Raw genomic sequence first — 17,018 nt, 5'->3', positions numbered from 1 at the left:
AATTGGGGTCAGAGGTAATCTACAGGATCATTTCAGGAATAAAGGCCTAACACACCAAGCCGACTGCTTGGCTTTTTCGGCTGATTCAGCATGATAAACTGGCAAACCTGTGGGTGAATGCAATCACTGACTGGCAGGTCAGCTCAGTGTATAAGAAGAGAAACAGAAGTGAGGAAAGTAAACAAACCTTAAAAGGAATTGAGATCGAAAAAACCTTTTTAGATGAAGTAAGATTATTTTTCTTCAGCCATTGAGCTCCTCGGCAGAAACATTTAATGATGGTTTTGTCTTTGCTCACTGACGTGCAGTAAATATTCTGTTTTTAACTCTGGATAGTGTTTTAAATGTGCTAACTAGCTAACTAACATCAACAATGTCTTCTAGTTTCCCTTATTGAATGACGAATACAGATGACCTGCTGTGAAGAATATTTTCTCTCACACAGGCGCATAACAGTGTGTTCATGTGTAACTTTTGGGGGAGACACAGGTGATGTTAGGCCGTTACTTCTTTCATGTTGGTTTGGTGTGTCTGGACCTTAACACACTTGGCACTAAGGTAAGAGGACTGAATGATTTTCATGTCAAAATATAAAGATCCAGCTCTTCTGTGTTTCTCTTCTGGTTACCACATCTGGTGTCATGACCTTGTCCAGCTATGCAGATGGGAATGCTTGTCACATGTATTGTTCTTTGTAATGTTTATATTATTAGGATAAAAAATCACTTACAGGAATAATTCCTGTTTATCTTCTCTCGATGTAGAAGATGTTAGGTTATTGCATTTCAGTTTCAAATTAAATGAATTTAAACTTTTAAAGTTAATCTTTTTTAAATTGCCATCCCTTTTGTTTTATTTCCCCATTAGAATAACTTAGGGACAAGCAACCAGATAGTGTGTGACACAAGTGCACAAAACATATTTGACAGTCCAGATCTTTTAAACTGATAAAGCTTAAGGAGAATAACATCACTCCACTCCTACCTGACACTTGAGGTTTCCATTACACATTGAAAGGTAATCTATTAAGGACATAGTTTTTGAGGGATTCAAATTAAAGTAAAAAATGAAAGGACAAAGTGGCCTGGTGAAGGTGCTAAATGAAAAGTCTAATGGTCACCAACAATTTACCTGTACATTAGTTTTTGCTACTAAACTGCAATCAAGACTCACAGTCAGTAGGATTAATTTCCATCTCTAGCACAGCCACATAGCGTACATAGCAAAGTGTTGAGAACAACTGTAATGAAATTTCTGTTAAAACTATTTTGACAAGGTCCAATCTCAGCTAACAGGAGGTTAAAAATACATATCTTCAGAGACTTCAAAGACATTTGTTTTGCAATTACAGCTTAGCTACTTTGCATAAATGCAAAAGCCAGGATTCAAGAACAGGGTGTACTGTGTCACAGGAGCGGTAAAGGTTTACATTATTATGTGCAGTTAATTAGAGCGCCTGTCACAAACTGTTCAGAAATAAACAAAGGACAAAGGAGGCAGGTAATGACTGCACATCAATGCAGCACTGACTTTATTCTCAAACACATTATTAGAATCTAAAAATAAGAAAATCTTCATGGTTGTTGTTGCCCAGAGTCCTTTCATCTGCCAAAAAACACATTAATACAAAGAGATACAGAGCGAGAGCGATGTGTCTCTCATCATCATCATCAACACTAAAACAAAACTTGATTTGATTAAAAAAAACAACATTAAAACACAGCCAACCCAGCAACAGTTATAGATTCTTAAATAGCCTCTGTGCACAGGGAAATAGAGATGACAAAAGAGACCATGCAACCCAATCAACCACTCTGCCTTCTCATTAACACTTCACACTCTCTCTCTCTCTCTCTCTCTCTCTCTCTCTCGCTCACACACACACGCACACACGCACAGTTTGGATCCAAATCAATATTATCAACAGACATATGCCAGGAGGAGGAGCTGTCATTGTACAAAGGAGTATTTTTGTTTTTTTTTTCCTCAACAAAGAATTATTTGACATTTCATCATTTCAAGGACTAAAATACACTGAATTTCTACCCTGCAGATCTGAGCCTCACTGCAAGAGAACAATGAAAGTTCTTTAATCGTACACACAATTATTCACAGCCAGCGCCTGGTTAAAGAGGCGACAAACAGCTTCAGGTGCTGTTCCACCTCTTTCTCTTATTTGTCTTCAGCTGAATCAAGCAGTGTGAGCTCAGTCGTTACTACTCTGTTCAACACTGCTAAGTCTTCTGTCTCTACAGTGTGTGGGACTTCAGACCATACTGCATCAAATCAAAAGCTTATATTCATATAATTAAAGAACCAGCGGGGAAATGATTTGTGTATTATTTGGTGATCAACCTGTGTGCTGTGTTCTCTTGACTTTGGGCATAGAAGGATACAGCAACTAAAAGGTGAAAGACCAAAAATCAATTGGCTTTAAATTGACAGCTCAACTATTATGTTACAGCAATTTACACTTGCTCTTCAGAGCCTTTTGGAACTGACGGTTAACACCATCTTTACAAAATGAGGAACTATATATGAACTTTTTAGGGCAGACAGGAAATTAGACAGAATATCCCTTACTGAGGGAGGTTGGAGTATATACACCTACTATCATGGTTCACAGCACAGGACCCGCCCACCTCTCCTCACTGGTATACACAACTTCAATTCAAAGCATAGCATGTCTTATGCTGTAAATGGTCAGTAGAAAAGATACAGCCATAACAGACATCAGCCCAGCCATGGGACCCGCAGAAACTGGTGGAAAATATTCCTTCATGTTTTTAACACTGGCCTATTGTTTCTGTGGTAGTTATACACAGAAATGTCCCATTATTCTACTGATTGGGCTTTTGTTAGAAGTGCTGAACCCAAGTTTAGTTCAAGTGTAGGTGGTCTGTTGGTTAAGTCCTTGGTTGGTCATGGTTGGACGAGGCTGGCCTGGGTTCATGTAGAGATGAGGTTAGAGGTGTGGCAGTAGAAGGGCTTGGTTGAAGTTTGGTGTCACGTTGTCCTGAGATTAGCTCAGATAGAGAGGTTTGTCTCTCTGCAGACTGCTGCGGGTGGAGAGGAGAGACAGAATGTGGTGATGAAGATAGCAAAACAACCTGCCACAGGAACCAGAACAATGCTACTTACTGACTTAGGCGCTGACAGGAAAGGCATTCTTTTGCGACATATTAAAATGCTGATGAGCTACTTTAGACAAGACACAAGTAACTGAAGCTTTGTCCAACTTATTAAAGTGTTTGTTTATTAGTAGTAGTATGGGCATCAGAGGCTGTACTCAAACAGAAATTCTGGGAGAAACACTGACTGAATTATTAACCCCTGAACTGTTGGCCATTGCACCTAGAAACTAAATCCTCATTCGTCTAATAGCTGATGGGTTTGGAGATTGTTCCAGGTAACTTCATAGTGGGTTAAAAAGCAGTGTTTTGCTGCCCTCTATGGCTGCAAGTTTCAAGCCTGTTTTATGCTTTATCACACACCCAACAGTGACGTCACAGTGTTCCCAAGTACACCTGTACAAGACTGTAACCGAGGAATCAACATCTGGGGGACCCAATCTGCCAGGGGTCCCAATGAAATCATAGACTTCCCATCTACAACTGATGTGAACGGAACCTAACTTCACACAAAGCTAGTGAGTGCACAGACCCCTTTTAAAGCCGACATCATGATGACCTCATTTTATTAGCTGGAGGCAAAACACACCTCGCCACCACAGGGCTGTAGGCCATATAGGAATCTTAAAATGTTGTATTGTTGTGTTATTGGGAGCCAGAATAAAAGGAGTCATGACTCAACTAACTAACTAACTAGCTAACTAACTAACTAACTATGGTTAAAAAGACAAAAGGACTGGATGGAGCATCATCAAGATGCTCACATGTGCAGTGTTCACTTCATGTCAAGTTAGGGGAAAATTATTTACTGTTGTAGAGATGAATAACATTATGTGTATTAAGGGTTATCATGTCCACCTAATCAATACTGTGGAGGTGTTAAGAGGAAGATTGAATTTCTCTGTAACGCTAACTTGTGGCACATTAGCTCACGTTAGCTGCGACAGCAAAACAAACCAGTGTTGTCCTTTGCAAGACTGGCATAGTAATTAGGCTGACCAAACGTCCTCTTTTGCCCGGACATGTCCACTTTTCACGTCCCATCCGGGGCGTCCGGGGGGGGGTTTATAAACTGATGATAATGTCCTGTTTTCCATGTGTTTGTGTGTGTGTGTTAGAGTGCGGCACGGGCAGCATATTTCTATCCGAACTCGAACCAAGCCCGACATTATTTAATGACCAAAGCACTGAGTTTGTGTCACACAGTGGTTACAGGCTTTAATTTAACAGGCTGGGAGTGCGCCATGGGTGCTCAGCTGCGGAGAGGGAGACCTCCGTGTTTGAGACGGGAGCGGGAGGCGGGAGGTCCGACGCTTCTAGCGAGAAGAGAGGGAGACATAAAACAAAATAAGATAAAATAGGAAAAACCTGTCTCCCTCTTTTATTTGGAGGTCCGAGACTTCCAGCGAGGAGAGAAGAGAAACAAACAGCCAATGTGTGTCTGTGTGTGTTATGTTCAGGTGTTGTCACGTAAATAACAGTGCCCACGCAATAAACAGGACAGACAATAGGATTTTATTTATTCTTACACTACATTTTCTCTGAAAGCTGACCGAATCCAACCCAAGCCCGAATACAATTTATAGCTACATTTCTGACTAAACCCGCCCGACCCGTCAGGTACCGTTGGGCTCGGATCGCCACACTCTAGTGTGTGTATGTGTCCCCTGTTGGAGCCTATCTGAATTTCTGTCTTTGAGAGATATTGTAATATAACTGAATTTTCTATCCATACATATAAATTTTAAATATATTAAAATGATAAGGCATCTGTGAGTAAACTGCGAGTATCATTTAAGTAGGCTATGTCGTGGCCGGCCGAGTGTCCTCTTTTTTGGAAATCAAAATATGGTCACCCTAATAGTAATCAACCACAAAGCCTGCCATCCCACCTTCAGCAATCCTGTCAAATCATCCTTCCACTGACTGAAAGCATACAGGTCAGCCAGTCTGGTCCCATTAGTTGGTGTTTACTTATTCAAGTAACACTCACGGTCCCAGAGAGCGAGTGACCTGACATGGTGTATTCGTAAATTCAGTCTGATGTGCTACACTAAAATGAGAGCTCTGTTGGTGGTAGAAATGGAGCCTTATATTTCTAAATGAATTAAGAAGTTAATCACACATTCACTCCACTTGGTGCTCTGCTGCACCGAGAGTGCGGTTCTCTAATACAGCATAAAGATAATGATTCACAGAATTATAATTTTACAAAAACAATCACCATAAACACTGATATAGCCTTCATAACAAACCACATGCAGAATTGCAATACAACGTAATACTACAACCAGCAGGAATGGTAATTTATTAAGTTTATGATTATGATTACATTTACTAATGATTACTGCAGACAGTGGTGTGTGGTTGCCTGTCCTAGCATAGCAAGCTTTTTTATATATTTATATTTTTTTGAATATATATTGCACCTGTACATAATGACATCAAAATAAGAAAGGGGAGGTCAGAAAAAACAAGGTTTTCAACGTGTGTTCAGTAGGGATGCACCGAATATTTGGTAACCGAATATATTCGGCCGAATATTGCAAAAAAACACACATTCGGTATTCGGTGGAATAAAGGAAAAGCAAGGCTGAATAATACCGGCATGTTTTGATAACGCAATCAAACAGCGTGCGGTGACGGACAGAGTAAAATGTCGGCAGTGTGGCGATATTTTACTCCATCCGTCACCGCACTCACATTTGCGACTAAAAATAGTTTTGTGCGAGCAAAATACATCATTCAGCACGCTGTGCGAGTACAGATTTCAAGCAGCAGCAGCAATACGGCAGCCATAGTGCTCTGCAGCGCAAGATAAGCATTACCGGCAACAGAGAAGTCGGGCTCCAATAATGTCCTCTTCTTGGCATCATGACTGGCCTAGTCTGAGTGGTCAGAAGTTCGCTGCATAGATCAGCGGAACGAGCCACCCGCTGAAGTCCCGCCCTACCACCTCCGGTTGTGTAGCAGTTTTCAACCGTTTTCAACACGTCCTTTACTAACTTTTGCGGTGTTTGATCTTGCGGGGATGTAGCCATTTTTCTGCCATGGTTCGCGTCCTGTAGGTGGTATTTTTGTGGGCATGTTACACCCAAACCTGTTTCCCCCCAGCAATATTTTTGCAAGCGCACTGTTGCTGTGGCACCGCCCAGAACAATTGTGATTGGTTCAAAGAAATACAAGCAGCCGGGGCGTTTTTTTTCTCCAATCTTAAAGTGAGAGTCGACCCAGCCAGACCTTTCTTTTCTTGAGAAAGGTCTGGTGAGCAAGACTATGACTGCCCAAAAGTACCTGTACAGCCGAGCCGTGGCAGCACACAGGTATGTGACGTGTCAGAGGAGAAACGAGCCATTCACATTACTCTTTGTGGCGGGTAACGGCCCACAAACCTCACCGCACTTTAGGGACTGTTCTTTACTTATGAAGGGACTGTTCTTTACTTATGAAGGGGAGGAGGGTGGCTGGTTGATTCTTATTTTATTTATTTATTTTATTTTTATCCCCCCTATGTTAATCACTTATTGATGCTGTTTTTGAAGTATGAATAAGTCAATAAGTAATTTATTCCATTGAAATATCATTGATGTATTATAGAAAAGTGATTTATCTTTTTATAAATGACAAAAGGTACATCTGTCTCATTTTTGCTGTGGTATCATGATACTACTCAGAACCGTGGTGACGCAAGGCTACCTACCCATTGCCATGGTAATCAGTGCTCCAGTCCAGAGACGGGTGGTGGTGGTTAGGCGTGTGTCGACCCATCTGATGGTAGTCCACTGATGATGACATCACTGCTCCACTATTAATCATACCTCCTCCCATTGACTGGTAGTCAGACTGGAGAGAGGGGTGGTAGCCCTAAAATAAAAAAACAAACAAACAAACAAACATAGTAAATAAAAAGAGAGAATACATAATAATTCATCATGGATGCAGAGTGTGTAAACAGCTGATCACACTGAGAAAATGAAAATGAAAACGAAAGAGGATGGCTGGTCAGTTATGTACAGATATGCACTCTGCCAACATGAGCTTGGAAAATCCAGACAAATATTATTCCAGTTGCTGTTGACTTAGATACCAGATCAGCAATACTACAGCAGTGGCAAGATGCATTTGTGTGTCCTTGTAATATTAGTGATACTGGAAGCCCATGTAAAATCTTTTCCAAAGTTGAGGCAGTAAAGTTGTGGAGCAGCTGATAGTAGCATGGAAATAAAAGGGTGGTTTTGTGATGTGCAGGTCTATCTTTAGATTAGAGGTTTTCAAACTGTGAGGCGAAAGATGAAGTGTGCTGAGTGATGGGAGGCAAAAACGCTGTGTGAGGTTAAAGGATCTTGTGGTGTTCAAAAACAACTGAAAGTTTGTTACTGTAGTGTGACGCACTGATGTTGCACGTTTGCACCAGTGATACTCAACTTGTAGCCCAGACAGGATACCGCTGGCCTGCTGAGCATTATTGTCTGTTTACTGATTAGCCCCAACCTCCTGTCATTTTGCAAAAGTGACCCCTGGCAAAGCAATTTGAGTATCCCTGACCTACACAGTTGGCAGTTGGAGCTTAAAGGAGCCGTGTGTACAATTTAGTGGCATCTAGCTGTGAGCACTGCAGACTGCAACCAGTTGAAACTTTTCATACGTGCTAAGCGTGAAATCCTGGTTAGAATTCCCTCACTGTTCATTTTTAAGGAGGTTTTAACCAGGAGCTGACATGTCCGAAGAGGTCTTTTCCTCTCTAACACAAATGGGACAGCGGCCAGCCCATCACCTGCTAATGTGTCACCTTTTTTCTCTGATAATTTAAGATCTAGATGTTCGGGAGTTTTTCACTGGGAGACAAATTATCAGCAGAAGTCTCTCCCAAAACAAACAGAAGCGGTGATTTAAATGTAAAAACACTGAACAAAGTAGTTGCACATTAAAAATAAAAATCTGTTTTTTCAAGGCTGTTCTGCGCATCTTGAAGAGGCTGCCAACTAGTGAAAGGCCCCATCTAGAAAATGCAGATTAACATGCCAGTCTTTAAGGATGAGGACATGTCAATTCTTATATCATATTACTTATATTATATTCCATTGCATTTCCCTATATCCTGCACACTGAACATTTAAAGTTCTTTAAACTTAGTGCCTGATTGCCCCAATGAAAAATCACTTTCTAGGAATCATAACCACACAGACATGATACACATATGTTTAAATTTAGTGTGACATACTCTTTATGAGGACCAATTTGAAATCATAGAAAAAATAATCTAATCTTTTAAAGTTTTCCTCGGTATCAAAGTAATCCAGTGATAGCTGTCTGCACATTTGTGGGTTCACTGTAAATAGGAACTGCTAATAGCTAATTCAACTTTAAATTTGCCAAAATGTAAATACAGTATAAAACTTAGAAAACCCCTGTTTTACTTTTTAACCTTCCTCTAAATTGAATTTTGTGGGCTATATTTTCGACGTATAAAAAGTCATGTTTCTTGGCAAAAGTGGCTAAGAAGTTAAATCCTTCACATTCATCACAGAGCTATGGTGCAAGTTTGAATGTGAGATGCCGTTGCAGTGATGGTGGCTTGTTTATGTCCTCCTTCAACATGAATCAGCCTATAGACTGCTGATGGTTTTATCAAACCAACCTTTAGCACTTGTTTGGCAAAATGGTTTCTGATGAACAGGGACATGAATGAATGCAGCTGAAGTGAAAAGGAGACAGACATCAGTCACAGGTTCATCAGCACTAATTATAGAGTTCTGAGTATCTTGCTGATTTTATCATCTGCCAGGGGGGAGACGCAGAGCTGTGGACGAGTGAAGAGGAGATGAAAAGGTAAGATGGGAGGAGGAGGAAAAGGAGGTGAGTATGTCTCTAACCATAAGATATCTAAGGGAGAAAAGAGAAAGAGATGGAAAGAGAGAAAAATGAGTGAGTGCAGTGACAAAGTGCAGGAGTGTGTGTGCCTGTGAGACACACACACACACACACACACACACAAACAGAGAGAGGCTGAAAGGGAAGTTAATCTGAGTGTTGTGAGTGAAAGAGGAGAAAGAGGAGGACAGCAGGTGGTTGGGTTCTCCCCCCTCTCCTCCCCCTCTCCTCCTCTACCTCACCTATTCATCCATTGTTGAGCAAATTCTTCTCCTTCACTCCTTCACAAAGACCCCATCTGCCTCTTTTGTCTCTCTCTCTCTCTCCCCTCTCTTTCCCTCTCTCTCTCTCCCTTCCCCCATCATTTCTCACTCTTCACTCAGAAAAAAAGTTTAGAGCTCTGTCACTGTTTCCTTTCCTTTTTTTCTGTCACTTCTTCTTTTGTTTTTTTTTGTTCTTTCTCATTTTTTTCTGCTAAAAATATGCAGAATGGAGGAGAGAGGATTATGGGAGAGTGGGATTTAAAAATGCTCTATAAAAAGGGGGATAAAATGGGAAGTGAGAGTGAGTAGCGATCTAGCCTCCCATTTGAACTATTTGGAGGAGAGACACTCACAGTCACACCGACTCACATCAGATGTAACACAAATTCATATCTCAGCCACTTGTCTTCCTCTTCCTCTTGTTCTGATAGAGCAGCAGACACTGACAGTGACAAATGGATTGATGGATTGATTGACTGTATTTCACTCATTCTTGAGAACTGGGACAAATCATGTCCTGCCAAAAAAACACTAAATGATGACTTACCAACACACTAATTAAGGTTCTGGGTCAAACATTATTTTTAAATGATTTAATTCTATTAAGTAAATATGATTTTCATATTTAATATTCAATATTTTCATCTGCTTTCATTTTATTTTACTTTTAAACTTGCTCTTTGCTGGGAAAAAAAGTGTCGTACCGGACAAGAATTCCCAAATAACTTCAAACATTTAAAAATGTGTTAAAAGTGCCTTTAAAATCTAAAACTAAAAGTAAGTACTGATAACATCGGTGTAAAAATGTATTGTGATATTCATCATTGTTTTAAAATATATTTTAAATCAAATAGACGTTGGCCCGTTAAAGATGTGTCCAAGATTTTTTGCAGCTCCATCAGATTTCTACAAAAACATCATTAAATCTTCGTGAGGACTCCTGTCTCACTTTCTGGTTTCCAAAAAGGCAGGAAGGCTGCTCAAGTGCTGATAAGCTTCCTATTTTATGATAAATTCACTAAAGGTGAAGTGTGTAAGATTTTGGGGGAAATTGGTGGCATCTAGCGGTGAGGATTGTAGACTGCAACCAGCTGAAACTTCCTCTAGTTAGGATTCCTTCAGCGTTCATTGTTCAGGAGGTTTTTACTGGAAGCTGATATATCCGCAGAAGTCTCCTCCTCGCCAAAACAAACAGACCAGGTGATTAAAACCGCTTAAAACACAGAGTAAAGCAGTTTCATGTTAGAAATCAGTGCTCCTCCAACACTGTTCAGCATCTCAGAGACAGGTAGTTTGCCCACGTTATTGTGTGCTCACCCCTTTTCTCTCACATATTACTTTGTACTCACCTTTGTCTGATCCAAACATTTAGAAGTTTTTTACCATGAGCTGAATTACCCCGAGGTCTCTTCCTTTCCAAAACAGACCAGGTGATTTAAACCACTGAAAACACAGACTAAGGCAGTTTCACTTTACAAATCAGTGGAACTCCGGCTCTGCTCATTGCAGGTGGGCTTTTTACTACAGTGGCAGATATGAAAACAGGAAAATGCAAATGGCCTTATCTAGAGACAGTGTTTGATTTGTACATTCTGAATTACTGTAAAAACATGGCAATCTCCATAAACGAAGATAGGCTTCCGATGTTGATATAAACAACTCATTCTAAGGTAATGAAAACTCGACTATTTTTATTTTCAGGTCATTATCCACTAAAGAAAACATTATAATATATTCAATTTCTGCCAACATATCCCTCTAAATCCTACACACTGGACCTTTAAATAATATTGCTATTGGGTGTGTCTCAACCATGACAGGTCAACTCCGTAGCCCTTTTAAATCAAAACCAAGTAAGGACTCTGGTTTATAAATGAGTATCTGATTAGCATTAAGAGAACTCTTACGAACTTTGAAAAATAAAATGGCTCCACACTGTGACTGCTGTTAAATGAATAATTACTCTCTGTAAGACATCAACTCTGACATCCATCATGTATACCACTCAAGAAAAAACTGAATCACTGGGAGGTTGGCCCAATACAAGGTTTAATAGTCGGGACACTGATCTTTGAAAATATATTTTCCCAGCATAACTGAAGAGTTAAACCCTAAAAATAAAGTTTTGTCCCATTTCTCAAGAATGAGTGGTTACATGAGAGACAGGTAGATGGAGACAGACAGAAGACGAGAAACAGACAAGTCCAGCAAAAACTGAATAAAATATTATTAAAAATCGATTTTCCATGAGAAGATTCAAAACTTTACTATTATTATTGGTTGACATTTTAACGTCCAATGTCTTTCTACTAGTCTGTATGTTATGATGACACTTCCATTCCATAGGCACACAGCAAAACACTAATCCAACAGCATAGCATAGCATAGCATGATTAATGGAGTTAGGAAAGGCTGGATTTCACATCTCAGTTCAATACCGTTATTGTATATTCAGTACTATGGTCCTCAAGGAGATGCTGATGCATTCTCTCCCTCTCTAGCACCCATCTCATCTCCACTGTGAGTGTGTGAGTTTTGTCTCTGCTGATATATTCATCAATCTCCATTCACCTCTGTGCAGCTTTTAAATCAGCAACATGCTGTTACCCCAAGGAAATGGGAAAGCTGACTCTAGAGTGTGTTTAAGAAATGGTTTGATGACCCAGAGAGGAAAATACAAATTGAAGACTACTGAGGAAACAATAGCTGTGTCCCAACTCCAAACTAAAGTATTCACACTGGAGGAGTGACATAATAAATTAAACTCCAAAGGGTCTGTCTACATGCAGAAATATGGTAGAGCTGAATGGAAATGGAAATTTATATTAAACAGTAAATAGTGAATAACTCGGCTTCTTCTCCGGAGCCTTTGTGCTCCACTGTCTCTCAGATTAACTCATATCGCAGCGGTGCCTGGACAGCGTGACGTGTGTGGTTGTGCTGCTGTCGTGGTCCTGCCAGATGCCTCCTGCTGCTGCTGCCATCATTAGTCATTAGTCATACTTCTACTGTTGTTATACACATATGACTATTGTCACACTTGTATACTGCCAGATATTAATACATACTTTCAACATATTGTACCGCAGTAACCAGAACTATAACTATAATATTATTACTTTCAATAATGTTGTTGTAAGCTACTGTCATTACCTGCATCTCTCTCTCTCTCTCTCTCTCTTTCTCTGTCTCATTGTGTCATGTGGATTACTGTTAATTTGTTATGCTGATCTGTTCTGTATGACATCTATTGCACGTCTGTCCATCCTGGAAGAAGGATCCCTCCTCAGTTGCTCTTCCTGAGGTTTCTACTGTTTTTTTCCCTGTTAAAGGTTTTTTTGGGGGGAGTTTTTCCTTATCCGCTGCGAGGGTCATAAGGACAGAGGGATGTCGTATGCTGTAAAGCCCTGTGAGGCAAATTGTGATTTGTGATATTGGGCTTTATAAATAAAATTGAATTGAACTAAATGGTTGTGAGGCAGCTCCTGAAATATAAGGGAGACCTGTGATCGATATGAGACAATATCTGTAAATATCCTCATTGTCTTCTTGGCTGCTTACCATAATCTGTGTGTTTGGATGTTTAGGTGGGAGGTTTGCTTGGAAAGAAATGGTGACAAAACATGCCACGGGAATTTCAAAATAAAGGCATATCTTACAAATGACGATATGTATAGATGTTTCCACTTTGCATTGATGATACCGGATATCAGTAATACTGATCCTTGAATCAATATATCGATCCAGATTGATGCATTGTTACACCCTTAACAGTTAGTTTTCTAAATGGATTTTTGGACACAGCAGAACAAATGGAGGCAAGTTCAAAATCTCAATACTAGTATATAAAAAATAAGGTTGGTGAATATTCTACATTATTTAATATTGTCAACAAATCCCAAACAAAGTCCAAAACCAATTAAGTTTTTGTGTTTATCAGAGCCAGGTATATCTTCTTCCTCTGTGAGCTCCATGGTTGTCCACAAACTATCAAAAACACATCTGTGTGCCACACTATCGCACTGGGTGACATGTTCCTTCATTACCATGAACACACACACACACACACACACACACACACTGAGGTTTATTCTGACTAGTGTTGTCAAAAGTATCGATTTATGGATACATATCGCTACTGAACATTTGAAATGGTTTCAATACTCATCCTCTGCAGTATGGATACACCATGCAGTATCAGCTGTGCTTTCTTGCTCTCTCTTATTGTTAATGTTTCCTACAGTCATTCTACTGTTCTCTGCTACTAACTAAGAAAAGAAAAGGTATTGCTGATACAGGTGCCAAAACAGTACTTTTAAAATGGTACTGGTGCTCAAATGGCACTTACATTTTTTATTCCTATTTTTTCAAAACAAAGCACAAAACGATGGTCAATGACATGAAAGAAAGTTGTCATATTTATTCACTAACTAAAAGTCTAAACTGTAACTTTTTTAAGGCATTATATTTAAGATAGAAATTCCAGTATCCTGACAAGACTAATTATGACTCAATCCAACATACCATATGTGGATTAAACCGCAGCTAAAAGCAGTCCCCAACAAATGCACTTGCTGTTTAATTAACGTTTTCTGAAAACTACAGTGTCCAGTTGATAAACTAAATATTTGGGCTTGGGGCTGAGTGATACAGACAGTGCAGGGAAGTCTTAAAGTATTCAGAGATGGACTAATGCATTATTGGTTTTGGTCTTTTCATAGTATTTATCCTTTCAGACTTCTTGTCTAACTTGCTGAATATTATGAACTAGGGTTGTCATGAGAACCTATACTTTGGTACCAACTCGATGCCAACAGGCAAAAAATACATCGGTACCTGTTTCTTTTTTTTCTTTTTTTGGTACCGTAAGTACCGGATACAACTTTGCCCTCAGTGGGCCGTGTCGATTCCTGTCGGAACTGACGGGGGCAGTATACGCGTGGCAGTTTGTGCCAAGGATAAGCGCTGAAGAAGAACGCCCGTTCTCCAAAAATCCAGCCCGACCCCACCTGAACCCGTGCATGTTCTGTCCGAGCCTGGCCTGGCCTGTCCCTTTAACTGTAATTATGAGCCCGAGCCCAGTTTAAACCCGACTTTTTTTAAGGATACGAACGTGGACATTGAAGGCTGACTCGTCTTTCTCTCTATGGCAAGCCTTCGTCATGTGCCTCTTAAGTGTCGAGGTCCCCGTCTTTTTGCTGTCACATACCAGCACCGTGCTGCACTTGGTACACTCGACGAAGCTGACACACACGTTGTCACCGTTAACAACTCACATGTGCACAGCCAGTGGCGCCGTCAAGGGGGGGCCTGATTTTTATCGTGGTATCAAATGAGTATCGAGAATCGTGGAAATTCACTGGTATTGGTATCGACTACTAAAATTCTGGTATCGTGACAAGCCTACTATGAACAAACAATTAAACAAAGTTTACAAAGTTATGAAATGTACATTCAGTGCGTGACTGACCTGTGTGATAGCAGGCGAGTGTGTCATTCCCAGTGAGTGTCCACTGAGCTGCTGGTGCTGCTGGTGTGGACTGTGCAGCCCACCCAGGTGTGCCTGGCTATGGAGGGGAGGGCTGACCTGGAGAGGAGGGGTGGATGCCGCTGCCATGTTGCCAAGGGACAGAGCTCCCTGGTGGGGGACGCTGGGCCGAGGCACGGTCCCTCTGGAAGACAGAGCCTGGAGCTGGGGGTGGATCTGGGTGTGAGGAGGGGGCAGGTGTGGGCTGAGGCCAGGGCTTGAGGCGTGGGAAGGGTGTGATGGGTGAGGGTACGGCACGTACATGCTCGGGTGCTGGTGGGGAGGGAGAGGGTGAGGGTGGGCAAGTGAGCTGGAGGAATGGTGCTGGCCTGGGTGACCGGAGTACACTGAAGGTTTGGGTGTGAACATTGAGGTAGAGGAAGAGGAAGATGTGGAGGAAGAGTGGGGTGGCTTCATTTCAGATGGATCGTTGTAACTCTGAGGAACAAGAAAAAACATAACAAAAAGAAATCATTTTGCAAGTTTCAGATTGTCCCATTCACTCCTTTAAGATTGGAGTTAAATGCCAAGAACTTGAATTATAACACAAAAACAATGTGTGTGTGTGTGTGTGTGTGTGTGTGTGTGTGTGTGTGTGTGTAGTACCTGTGAGACCAGGCTGGCTCTGTAGGCAGCCAGTTGTTTCAGATACTCCTTCTTAGCTGTCTCTGTCCTCTTCTTGTACACCTGAAGCATAAAAAACATTTGACTTCTCTACCAGCTACCTGACTATCAACCTCTATTGCAGTTCACAGCAACTGAAAAATAATGTCTACAAATTATTCATGACATTTATTAGCAGTACATTATTTGTAAACTATTTGTAAACAGTTAATATTCATCTTCAGTGAAGTGTAGCTGTGGATAAGCAACAATGTGCTGTGAGAATTTTTCACAGCATTTAATCATAGCAATAACGTAACATACACTCAGGTTTAACTATTGTGGGGCTCATATTTCCCTCAGCTGACACATTTATCTAATAACACATAACCATAATAATGAATTCCCAAGGTATCTACTACAACTCTTCTCTAAATCTGAACTTCTCAAAATTCTGTTGACATGCCACTTCAGGCAATTTTGGGAGCCCAGTAATGATTGGTAGTCTCAGCGGTATTGTTAGAGCTTATGTTTCACTGCAGAACTTTTGATTCCTGTCACAAAGATAGCAAAGCTGCTTGCTGCCCCTCTCACTCACCCTATATGGTTTTGCTGAAGAAGATAAACATGTTATTTCTTTTTTTCCCTTTCATCTGCCATTGCCAAAATTCAGAGACAAGACTAAGGATTTAAAGCCATTTTAGCTTTTCTGTGAGGCTGTACTTGTACTTTGTATTTTGATTACTCACCCCAACTTTTTTTCTCGCATGCCTATGGTGAACGAAGAATCCATAAATTAATTGAAGTAAAAGGGGGCTGCTTAAACGTTTATTGTTTTATTGTTAAACCTATATCCAAACATCCATTTACAAACTCTCACACAACTCATGCAGTATGCTCCAAGTCTCATTTATCTAGTCGTATAATGCTTCCCTGAGCAGACAGTTCTTTCCTACAGAGTACTGAACTGAAAGTGAAACCTATCTATGCTCTCTTCAAAGCCAGACTCCACTGATAAAAGGAGTAATTCTACCTTGCATAAACACGGAAGCTGCTGGTCTACCGCTACCTTAGTCTTTTAGTTAGTTTGTGTTATTGTGTGACTTTGATGTTTTTAAGGGTTAGTTTGGGTTCACCAAAGTCACAAAGTAACACAAACGTATTACCAATACAAGCACTGGTAGACCAACAGCTTCTGTGTGGGGTTAAATTACTGTTTAGTTCAGCTCTCTGGGTTTAAGTTTGGGAAGTGGACTGGATAACTGAAACTTGGATTATACTTAGGGCTTGAAATTAACTTTTTTACATGGTAGCACTGGTGCTTCTAACTTCAAAAAGTTAGGGGCACCAGCAAAATTTTGGGAGCACCCACCATAATGTAAGAAGCACCAACAGTGTAATCGATTTTTTTTAATGCAACAAAAAGTCGACATTATACTGTATACATTGCATTGTATGTGTATAGTACACTTATCATGAACAACTTTTTCAGTTGAAGACATTTTTAGAAAAAACACCACCGAACACCACTGTGAATGAAGGAGAAACCTTAGATGATGATAATACTGATCATCATCAGTATTATCATCATCATCATCATCTAAGGTTTCTCCTTCATTCACA

General features: G+C 40.4%; 1 protein-coding gene across 2 annotated transcripts in view; it reads right to left on the bottom strand.

Annotated features, from left to right (window-relative positions):
• Nucleotides 1-1,496: 1,496 nt before the first annotated feature.
• tox (thymocyte selection-associated high mobility group box) overlaps nucleotides 1,497-17,018 on the bottom strand; it is a 71,125-nt gene continuing 55,603 nt past the window's right edge. For both annotated transcript variants that reach the window (XM_049598745.1, XM_049598746.1), the window contains 4 exons: nucleotides 15,399-15,479; nucleotides 14,736-15,230; nucleotides 6,832-6,995; nucleotides 1,497-3,059 (listed from right to left, as the gene is read on the bottom strand). In XM_049598745.1, the coding sequence (XP_049454702.1) occupies nucleotides 3,023-3,059; nucleotides 6,832-6,995; nucleotides 14,736-15,230; nucleotides 15,399-15,479 (777 nt within the window). In that variant the 3' untranslated portion in view covers nucleotides 1,497-3,022. The remainder of the gene's footprint in view (nucleotides 3,060-6,831; nucleotides 6,996-14,735; nucleotides 15,231-15,398; nucleotides 15,480-17,018) is intronic.

The sequence above is a fragment of the Epinephelus fuscoguttatus genome, linkage group LG15 (genome assembly GCF_011397635.1).
Source record: "Epinephelus fuscoguttatus linkage group LG15, E.fuscoguttatus.final_Chr_v1".
NCBI classification, from domain to species: Eukaryota; Metazoa; Chordata; class Actinopteri; order Perciformes; family Serranidae; genus Epinephelus; species Epinephelus fuscoguttatus.
This window is presented reverse-complemented; position numbering and strand designations above follow the sequence as displayed.